This window comes from Toxorhynchites rutilus, chromosome 2 (assembly GCF_029784135.1).
Source record: "Toxorhynchites rutilus septentrionalis strain SRP chromosome 2, ASM2978413v1, whole genome shotgun sequence".
NCBI lineage: Eukaryota > Metazoa > Arthropoda > Insecta > Diptera > Culicidae > Toxorhynchites > Toxorhynchites rutilus.
The window spans coordinates 180,055,193-180,073,998 of NC_073745.1; the positions used below are offsets into that span (position 1 = coordinate 180,055,193).

Sequence of the window (18,806 nt, forward strand, 5' to 3'; positions counted from 1 at the left end):
GTTCACGTCTCGACGGGTAAATTCAAAATGCCTGCGAAGAGGACATCAGCGCAGTGGAATTAATAACGAATGGAAAGAAAAAAATATTGAGAAAAAGGGAAGGACAACGCTAGTTAGCGTTGAAAACTCGAGAAGTGCATGAGCACAGCAGCCCCCTGAAGTAGTCGCCTAGATGTGGTCCCAGGGGGAATAAGGCAACGAGTAGAGGGCTTGGTTTTTGTGGGTGCGATCCCCACTCGACGTCTGGGTTAACCCTTCCCAGGTAAGGCTGGTAGAGCGTTCCTCACCTCTTAAAAAAAAAAAAAAAAAAAAAAAAAAAAAAAAAAAAAAAAAACACGAAGATAGATAGCTTTAAGGAAAACATATATTTGGTACATGTAATCAAGGTCTAACCGAGCCAATACAACTCTCATCGGCACATTGGGCTGTCTTCCTCGGGCCCGAAGAGAGTTTTCTAAATTCGATCTGGTGACAAGATACACCTCGTACGACCAAACAACGTGTTCGATGTCGTGATAACCTTTGCCACAAACGCAGAGATTGCAGCTGGCAAGATTGAAGCGGAAGAGTAGTGCATCTAACAAACAGTGTCGGGAGGAGGTACGAATAAAGTCCCGACTCAAGTCCAAACTTTTGAACCACGGTTTGAGGCTAACCTTAGGGGAAATCAAGTGAAGCCACCGGCCCAACTCATCTTCATTCCATTCGCGCTGTTTCGCTTTGTGAAGATGGTGTTTTTACGGACTAAAGAATAAAATTCATTGAATTTTTATGTTTCATTCTGCAACATAACTGAATTTCTCATGAAAATCAGGACAAAGGCTAAATCGTGAAAAATAAATCAGGATGCCCCTAATAGATTTCAAAATCAGGACATGTGCCAAATAATGACAGAAGGTAACTATATGACCGTTTCCACTGCTATCTGATCCGGTTTTATACACTGTTCACCCGGTCAACTTGTTTAATATAAAGAATTGATTATGAATATTGCATAAGATATTTTTTATTCGTTTCGTAAGATAAACAAACAGTAGATTTCCCAGTATAACGAATCGATGTCTCAATTTTTATCACTAGTCCTTCTTCTTCGAGATTCGACCTTCCTGTACCTTACGTTTTTTCATTTGTGCTGACTTCCTTGGAGGCGTTGCTCTAGCTTTAGATTTTTTCTTCGCAACATATTCATCGAGATCGAACATTTCATCATCGCCATCGCCATATTTCTCCGCAAGCCGATCAAGAAGTGATGTAAACCTTTGCTCGCGTTGTGTTTGTCGTAACATAATTTGCTGCTCCAGAGATACATTTCCGTTTTCAGTCTTTGCCAGTTCTTCCTTTATAGCAGAAGCTTCCTGAGCTTCTTTAGCGTATTTCTTATGACGGCGATTGCGCTTTGCATTTGGCTCCTCAGTGAAAATTTTATACTCTGGAACATCGCCTTCGGAGATCATCTGTTGAACGATGGCTGCAATCCGTGGCTCATCTTCGCATTTCATAAACGGAATGCTGTTCATCATGTAGTTTATGCAGCCTTTGCCATTCAAATACGCCTTCTTTACATCGGTGCGTTCCAGCATGGATCCTACATAGTTTTTTTCGAAATTGCTTATGTCTTCAGTTGAAATAGGTTTGAAAAATGTTTGCCACATAGCCATCATGTTGCATAGAGAATCGTCGTCGTCTTCATCAATGATTCCCTTCTCATTATACAATGCTCTTTTACCAGGATCCGATAACACTGAGTAGATTTTGCTTAAAACCTTGAACTTTTCGGTACATTCCTTTTTATCCTCATCTTCAACGCGATCTGGATGTACCTTCAAGGAAAGCCTATAGTATGCCTTTTTAACTAAAACGAAATGTTACTTGGTTGCACATAGATTTTGATATAAAATTCATACATACTCTCTTTTTCTGGAGCATCCTTTTTCACTTCGAATAGCTTGTAAACATCATTTGTTCCGTAGAATTTTTGACAAAGTTCTAAGGTTGAAGGCATATTTGGAATTTACAAACTGTAACAAAACCTTATTTTTATAAACTATAATCCAATGGAGTATGAACTAACAAACAGAATTATACTCACAATGCAAATGATTATTTCTGGCGCGCAACGAAATTTTGGAGAAACTATAAAGAGTGAAGATTCTGCCAAGGCGCCTAGAAGTATATCCTAAGGTGGGCCAACTTGCTAAAACGACTCTTCAGCCATCTTGGAAGTCTACTGTGTTTTGTTTGTAAACAATACACAATACGCTAGTGGCGAAGCTCGCTCGTGATCAGTCTGTCTCTTTCACTCTACAAGCAAATAATTCCCCTTCTGCTTTCTTCCGTACTGTTTTCATATACCGCTCCCCTAATCAACTTAGTGACGAAACGGCCTCACCTAGTACCATAGACCCGTCTTGGATTCTGCTATATGTCAGCAGAGATGCCAGATTTTTTTTCAAATGTCATTGTAAAAAATCTGTTAAATAAAAAAGTCTGTAAACTTTCAAAAAGTCTGTAACATTTTTCAGGAAAATTCGCGTTGACGGCGGCATTGTGTCGACATCTGGATACGACATTAGTTTGTATGAGGCCAACCCTTCTCTATCTCTCTCGGTCGGCCATAAGGCAGTTTTAAATTACTAAAATGTGTATGAAATTTTTTTCTTGGCGTTATTTACCTACTAGAAGTACGTTGTTCTGACCCTAATTTAAACTAATTTCTATGAATTTTCAGATGTTCTCGCCAAAACTTACCATTATAATATAAAATTATCTTTAGACATAATTTTTGTATGATATTTTTTCACTACTTGCAAGCAAAAGTGATTTTCATTTAAATAGAGTACTAATTTGGCTTGGGAAAACTAATTTTTATTCATATTTTTTATTTTAAAAGCCTGTTCATTTCTTTTGCAAATCCATATTGTCATGCCTACTCCCCCATTTCGTAATACGAAGCTCAATGCCGTCAACGCGTATAGGACATGGGTGTTGTGTGGATCAAGGCGCCTAGAAGTATATCCTAAGGTGAGGCCGTTTCGTCACTAGTTTGGTTAGGGAAGCGGTATATGAAAATAGTACGGAAGCAAGCAGAAGGAGAATTATTTGCTTGAAGCGTGAAAGAGACAGACTGATCACGAGCGAGCCTGGGCACATGCGTTTAGTGTTTTGTTTACAAATAAAACACAGTAGACTTCTAAGATGGCTGCAGAGTGGTTTTAGCATATTGGCCCACCTTAGGATTACTTCTAGGCGCCTTGGTTGTGTAGGCAAAAGAAACAACTGTGTAGAATGAATACAGATCGAGCGGATCGACAAGCAGGGATGCCAGGTGATTTTTTCAAATGTATTACATGTTATGATAAAATGTCTTGAAATGTCTTCACAATCATTTCGGAGGAAACTAAAATTCATGACTTAGTTATATAGCGCATTTCATCAAACTTACCTTGAGTTTTTGAAGTTTATTTTAATAAATATGAACAAAGAATATATTGCGCAACTGTGAACTAAATTTTCTGAGTTTAGAAATGATAATTGGTTTGATAAACCGTTGATTGAGTGAGTAAAGCCCCAGTTCTTCCACAAAAACGGAACTGTGATAACTAAATTTGTTTATTTCTACGTTGAAGTTTTGGTTGTAACTCATTTTTTATTCTTTATTTCTGAGACTTTCAGCTTCCTGGGCAGGTTCGTCTCAGTGGTTGTAACTTAAATCATACTCATAAAACTAATGATTGAAACGGAAGGTAACCGGAATACCTACGATTTGTGAAGTGATAAAAAAAGCAAACGAATGGCACTGAGACAAAATCCCTACTTCTTTTGACGATATTTTCGGGCAATAGTTAGAATTTCATGGAAATAATATCTCTCAAAAATCCACGTAAGCTATCATACTGAAATGTCTTCACATATTTTATAATATCTTCAATATATATGTTCAATTGTTTAAATAATTATGTTAACTTAACAATACACTGACAGAAATTATTAGTGGATATAACGATTTATTTGATAAATGCTATCATTCTATATTCATTTACTATCGTATTAATAAACATATAGGTCAATCAGAGGTGACATTGCGCATTTAGAAACGAGTTATTTTTGTTCGTTTCGACCACTTTGACTTAGCTTTGTTTACGAACCCAAAAATTTTACATTTCTCTACGAGACAAATTTTGCTCTAAATCTAGTACACTGAAAATATTAATTTGAAAAAACTACATAATACTAAGACCATTTCGATTTGAGTTTGAATTTTCTCGAAACGAAATACTCGTTTCGAAATGCGCAATGCCACCCCAGAACCATGATGCGTAAGCCCAATTTCGGCTCTATATTGGGAAAATTTGCACCGCTGTCCGAAGTGTTTACGTGAGTTAATTAAATTACTTCACATTTATTTAAAAAAAGTATTTTTTATTATTCACTTTTCCCTACTACACAGTTTGAACTTAGAATTATAACTAACTGATGAACCGCTGCTCCCTGGTTTTATATTGTCAATTTGGAATGCGCCAGTTGGTTTCCCCGAAACGCAAGTGGCGCGCGTTGTCGCTCGTCGGTAGTGTTTTGTGTTTAATTTCTCCGGTATTGGCAGGTGTTTCTGGAACTGGTGCTGCATGTTTTGGCTGGCATCGCTGGGTGCATCGGTGGATTTTCTAGAATTAGATGTTGCGGCTGGAACTGGTGCTAGCTCTTGTTAACTCTTCCCCCTTCTAAATTCTTTGTCCTCAAAGATTGATTTTTCTCTCTGAAGTTACCATACTGAAGTATTTATTTAATTCTTCCAATCTTTTGTCGGGAATATCTGGATATGATTTTTTTTCTGCATTCGTAGGATTTTCTTCTGGTGCTGAAGGATTTTGTTGATTTGGTATGATGATCTGCATTTTTAATCTGAATATCGTTGATGTAACTAAATACATCGCTCCTATGATTACTATGATACATATCATGCCAATGCTTAGGGAACCAAACAGATTCAATCTCCATTTGAAGGATTCATTTTGTAAGTATACATGTTGTAACATATTTTTGTGTTTTAATGTTAAATTCGTTAGATATTCTGGTGACGGTACTTCGATGATATTCTTTTCTTGAACTGATAATCCAGTCGTTGGTCGATAAGAATTCTTATCAATTTCGATGATGAAGTTTGCGTAGATATTATGGTCCAGATGTATTTCACAGTGCTCGAATTGTATTAGGAAAGATCCATTAAGGTTTTGTGTGTGATTGCTGCAATTAGATTGTAGTTTTGTATCGACGTTATTAAGTAGAATAGTAGCATCATTAATTCGTTTGATTATTCCGGTTGTATGAACTATTTCATAGTTGCAGTCTGCGTGTTGAATATGAACCAAATTGTTGATACATTGGTTAGGTAATTGTAATACATCAGTATCACATATGAACATATTGGATTCTGCAGAACATTTCTTTGAAGTCTCGTATATATGAGAATCATTTTTAATAATATAGTTATTTTTCACTGATACTCTCTTTTTGTTCTGAATAAGGGGCTCTATGTATTCATAATCATATTGTTCATTTGATAATTGCGGTATTTTCAACATATACATTATGTGTGTTTTGTTCATAATGATATGTACGATTGATTTTGATAATAAGTCTTCATATGAATCAACATAGATATTTGCTTGTTCCAAAAATGTCTTTGTTTTTAAATAGTCTTTGATGGATAAAATTCGACTGCTCGGAATTCCATGTTTGGCTAGCAAAATGGCATCTTCTAGTATTTCAATTTGATGTTGGATGATATCAATATTCAGTATTATTGTCAAAAGATTCAATTCTATTACATGTTGTTGTTGAGATTTGTAGTCCAATTGCAGAAGATCATTAGTTATTTTACTGATGTGTTGTATTCTTCCATTAATAGCATGATTGATGAGTATTTGATCATTATTATTTGTAATCAAATCATTCATAGTTTTGTTAATCATTCGGAGGTCGCTCGCATCAGGGTTCCCTGCTATCCATTTCCAAAACGTTCCTATTTTGTCCCATCGTTTAGTGCGTTGTTTTTCTGGATTGATCTTCGAAAATGTTTGTTGTAACAATAGGTTTTTATTTCTAAGGAGTGCATACAATTGATTGTTATAAACTTTTTGGTTTACTAGTTTATCAAAGTTATCTATTATATCTTGGAATTGAAATAATTCAATGGGTTGTATTACTCTTACATATCCTAATTTCAATTTTACTTTTCCTAAACTAATAATTGCGATTGGATTATTATTTAAATCATGAATTTGAATATTTCCATATACGAAGGATAAACTAACATATCTGTAAAAAAAGACGGGTGGGTAATGTCGGGGACATAACCGGAGTGACGTAGGACTATACAAAGGGGACAGCTTTTGCTAAATATATATTTTGAATAAATTGTTTTATATTCTTCTCCTACGTGAATACCTACCTATCTAGCTGAAAAATGGATTAGTTTACTGTTTACTCTTTATGAACACGTTGGCGGTTCTGAAAAGAACCTTTTGTGTTGTGTTTTTGCTTTTTTTTTACAAACTTTCTCAATTTGTTCTCACTATCTCATAGTTGATTCTTGATTTTTTTCTGAAGGCTTTGTACTTATTAAATGTTCAACGCCGGGCATCTGTTGGCGTATGCACATATCGTACAATCAAAATGATGGCTGTGATAGGGAATACATAGGTGGTCATCAGCTCATTCACTATCATATATTTCATTATTGAGCACATTACCGTACCTTAAACTGTGGTTTCGGAGACGAATGAATTGTAAGATTTGTAGTCTCCGCAAACAATGAAATGAAAAAGAACAGAGGTTTTGGAGACGAACTCTACGATCTGTCGAGAATTAAACAAGCTATAAGCGTTCTGAAAAAGCAACAGTAAATTAACACAGGATTAAAGTCCTTTAAAATAAGAGCAGCAGGAAATACATAGCTCATCATGTTGCTCCTTAGTTATATTTCTATACAATACAGATGTAACGTTAGTTAATTTTCAACATCAGTTATCAACCAAAGAAAGCAGTTCTTGCTACCGAGAAAATTCGTTAATGCCATCCTGCATACAATGTGTTATAATTTGAAGCCACTTTTAATTCGGAAACCATGCATGGGTTTGTGAAAACTGAATGATCAATCGTTTTATATTATATGTCATATTATGTCACTTTAGAATGCATTGGTATTGTGAAAACTTTTAATAAGTCTTCTTTGAAAGGTTTAATGGCCCTGAAAAGCGCCGTGTTTTACGGTGGCTGGTTTTGCCACCAAAGCAGTCTGTATAAACAAACTTTTTCCTTCTTCTACCTGCTGCCGTTTTGCGATTGCGTTTGCCACTCGCTGAAACTAGTTGTTGCCACCGAACCGAATGTGCTCTGCTCTGTAGGCGGGTTTTCTTATTGCCGTGAGCAGCTTTGCAAGTCAACTCGAGCACTCCGGCGGCCGAATTTCTATAACCGCTATTAGGTATATTGTGATGTGAAACGATGCCACACTACAACCACACTGATTTACGGTTTGAAAAAGAATGATATATTTTTCAGCGGATCCGCGCGTTTTGTACTTTAGCGGTACACACTCACAGGATAGAGACCTAGAGGCGAATGAACTGCAAAGTTTAAAGCCTCTTAAAAACAAAGAAGAAGAAGAAGGATAGAGACAAATCGGCAGACTCAGCCAAAGGGGCGAGTCCAACGAGACGAACGAATGAGCGTTAAAAGGCAGCGATGGCAAAAAAATACATTCATTACGATTTGTTCGCTCGTTGGATTCACATGCAGGCTAAAAAGGGTCCTTTTCAGTATCACAAAATTATCTTTAATCTAAAGAGTTTATTGTTCTGTTATCACTCGATATCTCCATCTTGTTCGGCTAAACCTTCCTGTTTAGCGATTGCGTTTACCACTCGCCACAGACTTCACAGTTGGAAAATTTCTTCCCATCCAGCTTGTGACATGTTGTACAGTAAATTACATTTAATGCGACGTGCCGAAGCACCGCTCAGTGTCGCATTGGAGGCGATTTTAACCTGTAATTGAACATTTGCAATGACAGTGGTACAGTGTCGACTTTCAATGTGGGGTCATAATTTGGGCCCCGAACTCTATGTTTACAAAAATGTCCAACTAAATATGTCGCATTACATGACCGTCCTATTAGCTAAATGTCGAACTAAATGTAAATTACTGTACTTTCAATCTGGAAACAATTTAAGAATTGGTGAAAATTAAATAATCGGGAAAGTCCCCAACCATCTATAAGCTCAGAACAACTGCCAAATTCTCATACTCATCATATCCTGGAAAACAGGATTACGAAAAAAATCAATTTGTGTGTTATTATTATTTTGGATATTGTTTTAGAAAGCATTAAACTGTATTTCGTAAACTCTTCTTTGAAAGGTTTAATGGCCCTGATAAGCGCCGTGTTTTATGGAATGGTTCCAATTTAGAAAACTTAGTACTCGTGGTTTTGAAAAAAACCATTTCGAACGCCCACGATGCCGCCTTGTTTTGGATTTGCCACCAAAGCAGTTTGTATAAAGAACAAACTTTTTTCTTCTGCTACCTGCTGCCGTTTTGCGATTGCGTTTGCGTCTGCCTGTTGTTGTCTTGATGTCCACCGAACCAAAGCGCGAGCAGTTTTGCCAGCCAACTCGATCACTTCGGCAGCCGAAACTCTATAACGGCGGCTAGATGGACTGGTGCACTGGTATTAACGCGCTCGGCCTAGCTACTCTTGCGGAGCAATTGGCGAATACTCCTACGGAAAACTGCAGTCCAACACGGTTCGAGCGGGAGTTTGCCTTTCCCTTCACTTTTCCTCCATTGCCATGTCCAGACATGGCTGCTTGTGTTAGTTTGTTGATGTAATGCGAAACGATGTGGTGTACGGTTTGGATGAGAATGATCGTCTGGCTCGCTCGAGAATTACGCATGTGTGAGACTGCGACCAATGTTTCGTTAATTTTTTTCTTTTTCCTTTCCAATCGTGCTTCATTGGATTTCGCAGCTGCTGTGGTTGCCCGTTTTGGTCGGTACGATTTGAGGAGCACAAAATGGACCAATCAAAAATGGGCACATAGTGAATTTGGACAATGCTTGATATTTCACAATTATTCAATTGTTTATCTCAAGAAAAATTAAATGTTATTCGTTATGATAGATGCGTAGATATATTTCCTATCAATTGATGCAAACACCTTTCCGATCTATTGAGAAATGCTCGAGTTATAAGCGTTCCAAATCTTGCATTTTTTTCTACTTGTTCGGTGCCTAGATTTTCATTTCACCCCCTATATCTTCCGGTTAGACGTAGTCCTACGTCAAAAAAACAAAAAAAAAATATATATATATAGGTTCTCAAATGGGGATCAACATAGGGTAGGAGCCTGCCTGTTGGTCTCAAATGTTCCTATCTCACGCCTCCACGAAGATCATATGACGACATTTTTAGATCGGGCGTGAACTGGAAACACACACCTGGTCTTGGCTCCGAGAACGGGTGTCGAAAGTGGCTAAGTGAGGGGGTGCGAGCGAGTCAGAGCGCTATATCTCTCCCGGGTCATGGAGGCCTTGCCAACCCGCTGTCTCCCGGGCAAAGGAGATACACCCAGAAAATGGAGCTACGTTCACGAAGAGTAATTAGAATGCGATCACCCGAGGAGGGTCCCCGAACTGGAGCTGGTCCTGGAACGGGCGTAAGAGCGAGCGGCCAGCGGCTGGAGGGCGATGTGCAAGAGCGGGCCACCAGCCGGGTTCAACCCGAAGAGCTACCGCCACACGGAAACAGCAGCCATCGACATCACCCAAGAAACGCTGCGCCTACGAGACGTGTTGCGACTGCCAGACGACAGTCGTCCACACTTGTGGGTACCACTAGGCGCCGGATCATGTGGACACACGAAATGAATGAATTCGTGATCCGCGCCTATTACATCTGCACTGCTTTGGAGACGGACATGAGCGGTCGCCCTCGAATACTAACAATGTTCGAGGAAGCGTATCCAGAGTTCGTCGGGAGGCTTGATCAGAACGCGATGAACGCGAGGCGTAGAGCGATAGTACGCAACAACATGCTCTCCCAAACGCAAATCGACGAGATCAAGCAGCAGGTGCAGAGAGAAATAAGCTCCAGGAACAACAGAGCAAGCGATGTGTCGAGACGAAGTTCAGTACGGCTGAGCAATTCATTCGCGAGTGGGGCACGCGAATCAGCACCAGTGGAGGCCACAGTACTACAACCCCCTGAGCCGGAAGACCCACAGCCAGATCAACAACTACTACGCGATCTGGTCTTCCACTACGACGAGGCGATCTCACAGTTCCGCGACACAGACCCATTGTCGCGCCCCAGGATCCCGAAGTTGCAGCATTCCCGCAGGCTGACAAGTGCAGTAAAGCTCATGAACGAGCACGTTCTTCCGCTGCACTTGGTTGATGCTGAGAACATGGAGGAGCTGCAACTGAAAGTTTACTGTGCTGCTGTGGCGACCGCCAAAAGTTTAGGATACCGTATTAGGCCAAGAGGCGGACTGCTCCAACATCTCCGTGAAAGGCGTGAGCCTCCATGGCGAAGGAGATTGGAGCAACGGATCCTAAACAAGCGCGCCGCAATTGGAAGACTGATGGCGTACAAAAGAGGCAGCAGATCGGCGAAATTATGTCGCCAAGTTGCTGTGATCGTGCGGCCTACTGAACTTCGCCATCTGGGAGCTCACCAGCTGACGGAAAAACTCGACACACTGGTACAGCAATTGAGCGTCCTAACTAAACGGCTGAAACGTTACTCTGACTCTGCAAAGCGCCCGGAACAAAATCGGATGTTCAGAGATAACGAAAAAGCGTTCTACGACCACATTAGCGACGAGAAGCCCGACTACCGCGAAGGTTTGCCAGATATTAGCGATGTGACGAACTTCTGGGCTGGTATTTGGGAGACCCCAGTACAACATCGCGACGGGCAAATGTGGTTAAGACGGGAGGAGGAGAGTTGTGGTGAAATTGGAGAGATGCCAGCTATCATCGTCGAAGAGAAAGATGTCCGCGAAGCCTCGCGGTACCTGAGGAACTGGGCAGCACCGGGCCCCGATGGTGTTCAGAACTTCTGGCACAAGAAGCTGACCGTCGCACATCAAAAGATAGCTGAGTGCTTCAACAAGGTGCTACGTGACCCACACAACCTCCCTGAATTCGCCACCCATGGCGTCACATTCCTCCTCCCGAAAGACAGCAACACATTGAACCCATCAAAGTACAGGCCGATAACGTGCCTATCGAGTCTGTACAAGATATTAAGCAGCATCATAACCGCCAAAGTTTCTGCCCACTGCGAACAACACCATATCATCGCAGAAGAGCAGAAAGGATGCAGAAAAAATACGCATGGCTGCAAAGACCAGGCCATCATCGACGCAACCATAGTCGGCCAGGCGGTTTATAATCAGCGGTACCTAAGCATGGCCTATATCGATTACAGGAAGGCTTATGACTCCATACCTCACTCGTTTCTCGTCCGGGTATTGGAGCTCTACAAAATTGATCCCGTCGTCGTTAGGTTCCTGCAGCATGCGATGAGGCAGTGGAGCACGTCTCTGCACCTTAGTGATGGGGAAAATGTGTTGCAGTCTAGAACGCTGCAGATAAAGAGGGGGATATTCCAAGGCGACTCTTTCAGCCCGCTTTGGTTTTGTCTGGCACTGAACCCCCTCAGTAGGACGCTCAATAGAAACGGTCATGGCTATAAAATAAGGTATGGCGACGGCGCCCACGAAGAAGTGACCCATACCTTTTACATGGACGATCTCAAGGTCTACGCTGATTCACGTCAGCGTCTAGGTGTAGCTATCCGGGTTGTCGAAGACATAAGCAGGGACATCTGTATGGAGTTCGGCCTCGACAAGTGTCGCTGTGTCCACCTGCTGAAAGGACAACTTACCGAATCTGGAGGCTACGAGGTCTATGACGGCGAGTTTATAAGAGACATGGTTCGTGGCGAATCCTATAAATATCTTGGATTCCGACAGCTCACCGGGATTCGCCACTCCGACATCAAGACGGAGCTGCGAGACAAGTTCTTGAGTCGAGTGAACTGTGTCCTGAGGACTTTCCTCAACGCGGGGAACAAGGTACGCGCGATCAACACATTCGCGGTTCCCCTGCTGACCTTCAGTTTTGGTGTAGTCAAATGGAGCAAAACTGACCTAGAGGACCTTGAGAGGAGGATGAGGAAAGCATTCAAAGAGGCCGGAAAGCACCATCCTCAATCGGCACTGGAGAGAGTTTCACTACCACGCAAAGAAGGGGGACTTGGAATCGTCGACATTTCTGCACTGTGTGTTGCCCAGGTACGACAACTGCGCGAGTACTTCGCAGAACGCGCCAACCAAAACGCGCTATACCGGGCTGTCTGCGCCGCCGACAGAGGATACAGCGCTCTGCACTTGGCGCAAGCGGAGTACCAACTCAACTGCAATCTGCAGACAGTGGAGGAGAAGATTGCAACTTGGAAGCAGAAGGCAGTGTATGGTGCCCACCCCCATCAACTGGACCGGCCACACGTCGACAAGGCCGCATCTAATCTGTGGCTAACGCGTGGTGAACTCTCTTCAGTAGTAGAAGCCGACATGATAGCCATCCAGGACAGGATAATGCCGACGAGAAACTGCAGGCGGTACGTCTGGCATCAAGACGTTGATGACATTTGCCGGATGTGCCATCAACCAGGTGAAAACATAGAGCACATTATGGGAGGCTGTCCCGTTTTGGCCAACGCAGCCTACACCGAGCGCCACAACAACGTGGCCCGTATTGTTCATCGACAACTGGCGCTCCAATATGCTCTACTGGAAGACAACGTACCAAACTACCGGTACCTGCCTGCACCTGTCCTGGAAAATGACCGTTTCAAGCTGTACTGGGATCGCACTGTTCTGACCGACCTCTCGATCCACCACAACCGCCCAGATATAATGGTTTACGACAAGAGCGACCGCAAAGTCACCATCATCGATGTCGCTATTCCACTGAACCAGAATCTGGAGGAGACCCACGGTCGCAAAATCTGCAAGTACCGACCATTGGCCGTGGAGCTTAAGGAACTGTGGGGGCTAAGGGAGGTCCCAAGAATTGTTCCAGTCGTTCTCTCTGGAACTGGAATTATCCCGAAGACACTTCTGGAAGCGCTAAAGGTGTTGAACATCGAGAAGGAATTGGCCGGCATCCAAAAGTCGGTCATCCTTAGCACCTGCGCGATTGTCCGACAATTCCTCGGTCAGGACTAAAACAGCACGAGCATGCAGATACGTGCATTCCGCAGAGCCTAGTCCCCCTTTGGCATTCAGAAGCCCGGGGGCAGGTGAAAATTCTGGCTAGGTTCGCCTAGTTAAGAAGTGAGATAAGTCTGCCAATATGAATGCACCATCCTCAATCGGCACTGGAGAGAGTTTCACTGCCACGCAAAGAAGGGGGACTTGGAATAGTCGACATATCTGCACTGTGTGTTGCCCAGGTACGACAACTGCGCGAGTACTTCGCAGAACGCACCAACCAAAACGCGCTATACCGGGCTGTCTGCGCCGCCGACAGAGGATACAGCGCTCTGCACTTGGCGCAAGCGGAGTACCAACTCAACTGCAATCTGCAGACAGTGGAGGAGAAGATTGCAGCTTGGAAGCAGAAGGCAGTGCATGGTGCCCACCCCCATCAACTGGACCGGCCACACGTCGACAAGGCCGCATCTAATCTGTGGCTAACGCGTGGTGAACTCTCTTCAGTAGTAGAAGCCGACATGATAGCCATCCAGGACAGGATAATGCCGACGAGAAACTGCAGGCGGTACGTCTGGCATCAAGACGTTGATGACATTTGCCGGATGTGCCATCAACCAGGTGAAAACATAGAGCACATTATGGAAGGCTGTCCCGTTTTGGCCAACGCAGCCTACACCGAGCGCCACAACAACGTGGCCCGTATTGTTCATCGACAACTGGCGCTCCAATGTGCTCTACTGGAAGACAACGTACCAAACTACCGGTACCTGCCTGCACCTGTCCTGGAAAAAGGCCGTTTCAAGCTGTACTGGGATCGCACTGTTCTGACCGACCTCTCGATCCACCTCAACCGCCCAGATATAATGGTTTACGACAAGAGCGACCGCAAAGTCACCATCATCGATGTCGCTATTCCACTGAACCAGAATCTGGAGGAGACCCACGGTCGCAAAATATGCAAGTACCGACCATTGGCCGTGGAGCTCAAGGAACTGTGGGGGCTAAGGGAGGTCCCAAGAATTGTTCCAGTCGTTCTCTCTGGAACTGGAATTGTCCCGAAGACACTTCTGGAAGCGCTAAAGGTGTTGAATATGGAGAAGGAATTGGCCGGCATCCAAAAGTCGGTCATCCTTAGCACCTGCGCGATTGTCCGACAATTTCTCGGTCAGGACTGAAACAGCACGAGCATGCAGATACGTGCATTCCGCAGAGCCTAGTCCCCCTTTGGCATTCAGAAGCCCGGGGGCAGGTGAAAATTCTGGCTAGGTTCGCCTAGTTAAGAAGTGAGATAAGTCTGCTAATAAATATATTGTTATTCATTGTTATTAATTTTTATATATTTTTCTTAAATTCGATTTATGAACTTTTCTTCCCTGTTCATCTATAATATATGTTTTATGATTTTCTAAAACTTTTATTAACTTGTAACGTGGTTCTCTTTTCGATATAGAATTGGTTTTTTCATACACATAGCTTGATATAGGAAAATCTATATAAATTGGATCATTGATTTTATTATCTTTGTTCTCATATAATTTTATTATTCGATCTATATTCTTTTGTTTTTGTTTTGCGAAGTCTTGCATTGATTAATTCTCTATATTAACTCCTGTATATACATTTTTAGGAGTATCATTAATGAATGAATGAACTGTATTATTATATTTATGAACGGCTATTTGAACTAAATCATTAATTGGTAATTCATTAATTGTACTTGTATTTCTGATAGATCTTATTATTTCTCTAATTGTAGAATGAACTCGTTCGACCTGACCATTCGTTTCTGTATGATTTACTGGAGTTTTGAATATTTGTATCCCTAGATTTCGTATTTGTTGTTCTATAATTTCAGATGTAAATGTTTTTTCATTATCTATTACAATAGTTGCTGGAACATCCCAGTCATATATTAAATCCATTAAAGGTTCTTGGACATCTAATATTGATCATGATTTTATTGGTTCAACTTTAACAAATTTGGACAGTTTGTCTATTGATGTTAAAAATATATTATTTTGATTAAAAACAAAAATATCTATGTGTACTATCTCGGCTGGATAGGAAGGAATTGGTGTTTTCACTGGTAAATTTCTTTGAGGTTTCCTATCGTATTTTTTTATCTTACATATTTCACATGTATTGACAAATTGTTTTGTTTTTTTGTTCATTTTAGGGAAATAACATATTTGTGCAACATTTTCTTTAGCATTTCGATGAGCGAATTCATGTATATTTTTGATTTTTACAATTTGTTCATTTTCATCAGTAATATTTTCTACCTGTTTTTGTGAAAATCTAATTTTCATTCTTTGTGGATTATATGTATCTTTATAAATTTCTTGAATTAAACCCATTATTGGTTCTGTAGTCATTATTCCATTTAATATACTTGGTAAAAGAAATTCTTTTAATTTTATTTCTAAATATTGCCTTGAAATGTGTGGTTCAGTAAAAGTATGTCTTTTATGGTTTCCAAAATATGTTGTGAAATTATAGTTTGATTGAGATCCAATTTTGAATACAAGTTGATTTATAAATACATTAATTGGAGATTCTGTAGATGGAATATAGCAATTATCATCGTTATCGGATGAGTGTAGTGTTGGAGTGAGTGAGTTTATTTGTGTAGAATGAATTAATACATTGTTTTCTGTAATTTTGTTATCAATTTTGACCCTTGATAAAGCATCAGCAACCACATTTGCTTTACCTTTTTTATAGAAAATTTCATGGTCGTGCTCTTCAATATAAGCTTTCCATCTTTTTAATTTGGCATTAACATTTCTAGGAGAAATAGCTAAAGTTAAAGGCATGTGATCTGTGTAGATAAGAATTTTTGCGCCATATATAAAATTTCGAAGTGAGTTCAAAGCCCATACTATAGCTAACATCTCTTTTTCATTGGTTGCATAATTTTCTTCGGTTTTAAATAGTGTTCGTGAAATGAATGAAATGGGTCTATCTCCATTATCTGTTTTTTGGGATAAAACTGATCCAATTGCTTTATTTGAAGCATCAGTTGTTAATATAAATGGTTCTTTGAAATTTGGGAAAATTAATACATCATTTGAAGATAAGATATTTTTCAATGTTTCAAAAGCTTTAACTGCTTCTTCATTAAATGAAAAAGGAAAATTTCTAGATTCATGTTTCGAAATTTTTCGATGACCATCTTCGCCTCTTAGAAGAATTGTTAATGGTTTTTCCAATTTTGCATTATCTTTAACAAAACGTCTATAATAGCCAGATAATAATAAAAACATTCTTAACTCTTTCAAATTTGTTGGTTGGGGATATTTTTTTATTGCTTCAACTTTTTTGGGATTTGGCATTAAACCATTTTCTGAAACGATAAATCCCAAAAATTCTACTTTAGTTTTAAGAAATTCTGATTTATCAGGTTGTATGCTAAAATTTGCTTTTTTCAATGTTTCAAATATGGTTTCTAAATTTTTTAAATGTTCCTCAAAAGTTTTGCTGAAAATAATTATGTCATCAATATAGACATGACATATTTTACCAATATGTTCCCTAAGAACATCATCCATAACTCTTTGAAAAATGCTAGGTGCATTTTTTAAGCCAAATGGCATACGAACGAACTCGTATTTACCATTATTAATTGAAAAAGCGGTTTTTTCTATATCTTTTTCACTCATGGGAATTTGATGAAAACCTGAAGCAAGGTCTAAAGTGGTGAAGTATTTATTTCTTCCTAAATTTGCAAGAACTGTTGATGTATCAGGTATAGGATACCGATCACTAATTGTTTTTGAATTAATTTTTCTATAATCAACTACTAAACGGTATTTTTTTGTATTAGAAGCATCGGATTTTTTTGGAACAATCCATATTGGTGAATTATAGGGAGATTTTGAAGGCCTTATAATTCCATCACTTAATAATTTTTCCATTTGTTTTTCCACTTCACCTCTAAGTGCTTGTGGATATGGATATGATTTTGAATAAATAGGATTGTCATCATTCATTCTTATTTCTGCATTTATTCCTGTAGTGAAAAACAACTTACCATCCGGTTGTTGAAAAAGATCCTGAAATTTAAGTATTAGATTATTAATTTGACGTTTTTCTATCTCCGACAAGTGTTCATTTTTAATAAACTGATTTACTTCCTGAATCCTGTGCTGTAATAAAGGAATAGTATATTTATTATTTATCAATAATTTTTCATTGGATATGTCAATTATGGCCTTTAGATCTTTCATAGTATCATGACCAATAATAGCATCAAAAGTTTTTAGGTTATTCATATGAAACAATTCTACCATTTTATCGGAATAAGGTTGAAATAATTGAGCTTGAGAATATTTTTCAATTTTAATATTTCCTCCAACAGATGACACTTCAAATGGTTTCTCTAAATTGTGTGAAATTGTGGTATACTTAGGATGAATATAATTTTTATTCGATCCTGTATCGATTAAAATTTTCAAAGGATTAACACATTTGCCATAATATAAACAATATGGCAATGTAGATTTTACACTAAAAAATTAAGTTCGGCATTTTCAGTAGCACATTCTGGGGCTTTGTAATTTATACTGTCTAAATATCTATCGAAACCTGTACCATTAAATTCTTCATTGGCCAAATATGGCACTTGTTCAAAATATTGTTCAGTATCAATGTCGGGTTGGTCATTTGTTTGTATATTGAAATTTTTATTAGGTCTATTCACATAATTTATGTGTTTAGATCTAAGAGATTGATCTACTTCCATTGGTACAGGTTTATCGAAATTATTAACTTGTTTTGGTATAAATGGATTTCTTGGGATTGGAGGTGGCATTATTGGATGTCTGGGTGTATTCCAATTAGGTTTAGGTATAAAATTTTGGCGAGGTATAAAATGTGGCTATTTGTTGCCTGGTACATAGTTCGGTTGAACATATCGTGGTTGATGAGTAAAATTTGGTCGAGGTGCAAAATTAGGATTAAAATAAGGTCGTGGTGTGAAATTAGAATGTGGCATAAATTTTTGCTGATTTGAAGGTTTAGCAGGCAAAGGAATTGAATTCTTTGGTCCAGTTGATTCATAGTGTCTTGGATTAATTAAAGATTTTCTAAATTCGATATTCTGAAAAGTTATACAATATGCATACGCTGAGGCTAAAGAATCCGGATTATGATTCTTTAGGAATTTACCAACTTCTCCGTCAAGTCCCTTTATAAAGGAATCTATCGCTTTCTTATTAAACATATTGATCATTGCCTTTGATGCTTCTGGATGTTTATATTGCGAATCGTTTTTTATTTGTCCAGCAATGAGTGACAATAAATTATTAATTTCGTCGTAGAAAATTTCCAAACTTCTTCCTTTTTGAGTTGTATGAGATAGAATATCATCTAGCGTTGTTAGATCTCTTTTATCTCCGTAGTATGTGATAAGTGTTCTTTTGATCGCATTCCAATTTAAATTGACGTTAGAGTTAACCAAAGCATTATTGGCTTCTCCCCTAATTTTTCGCCTGATTGTGGTGCATATTGCGTAAAATT

The 18,806-nt window shown here is 39.5% G+C and overlaps 2 protein-coding genes across 2 annotated transcripts in view; both read right to left on the bottom strand.

Moving 5' to 3' along the window:
• Positions 1 to 18,806, bottom strand: part of LOC129771785 (uncharacterized) — a 68,251-nt gene that overhangs the window by 38,590 nt on the left and 10,855 nt on the right. The window lies entirely within an intron of this gene.
• Positions 982 to 2,153, bottom strand: LOC129771786 (J domain-containing protein CG6693). The gene is made up of 3 exons (XM_055775819.1): positions 2,090 to 2,153; positions 1,909 to 2,018; positions 982 to 1,852 (listed from the first exon to the last, which is right to left on the bottom strand). Exons 2-3 carry the CDS (start codon positions 2,000 to 2,002, stop codon positions 1,077 to 1,079), a joined length of 870 nt encoding a protein of 289 aa, XP_055631794.1. The 5' UTR covers positions 2,003 to 2,018; positions 2,090 to 2,153; the 3' UTR covers positions 982 to 1,076.

Bases quoted from the DNA above. Each gene is read 5' to 3' on its own strand.
- LOC129771786 (XM_055775819.1), bottom strand. From the start codon at position 2,002: ATGCCTTCAACCTTAGAACTTTGTCAAAAATTCTACGGAACAAATGAT. The intron at 1,853-1,908 runs GTATGTATGAAT...ATTTCGTTTTAG, and splicing joins GGATGCTCCAGAAAAAGAGA to TTAAAAAGGCATACTATAGG.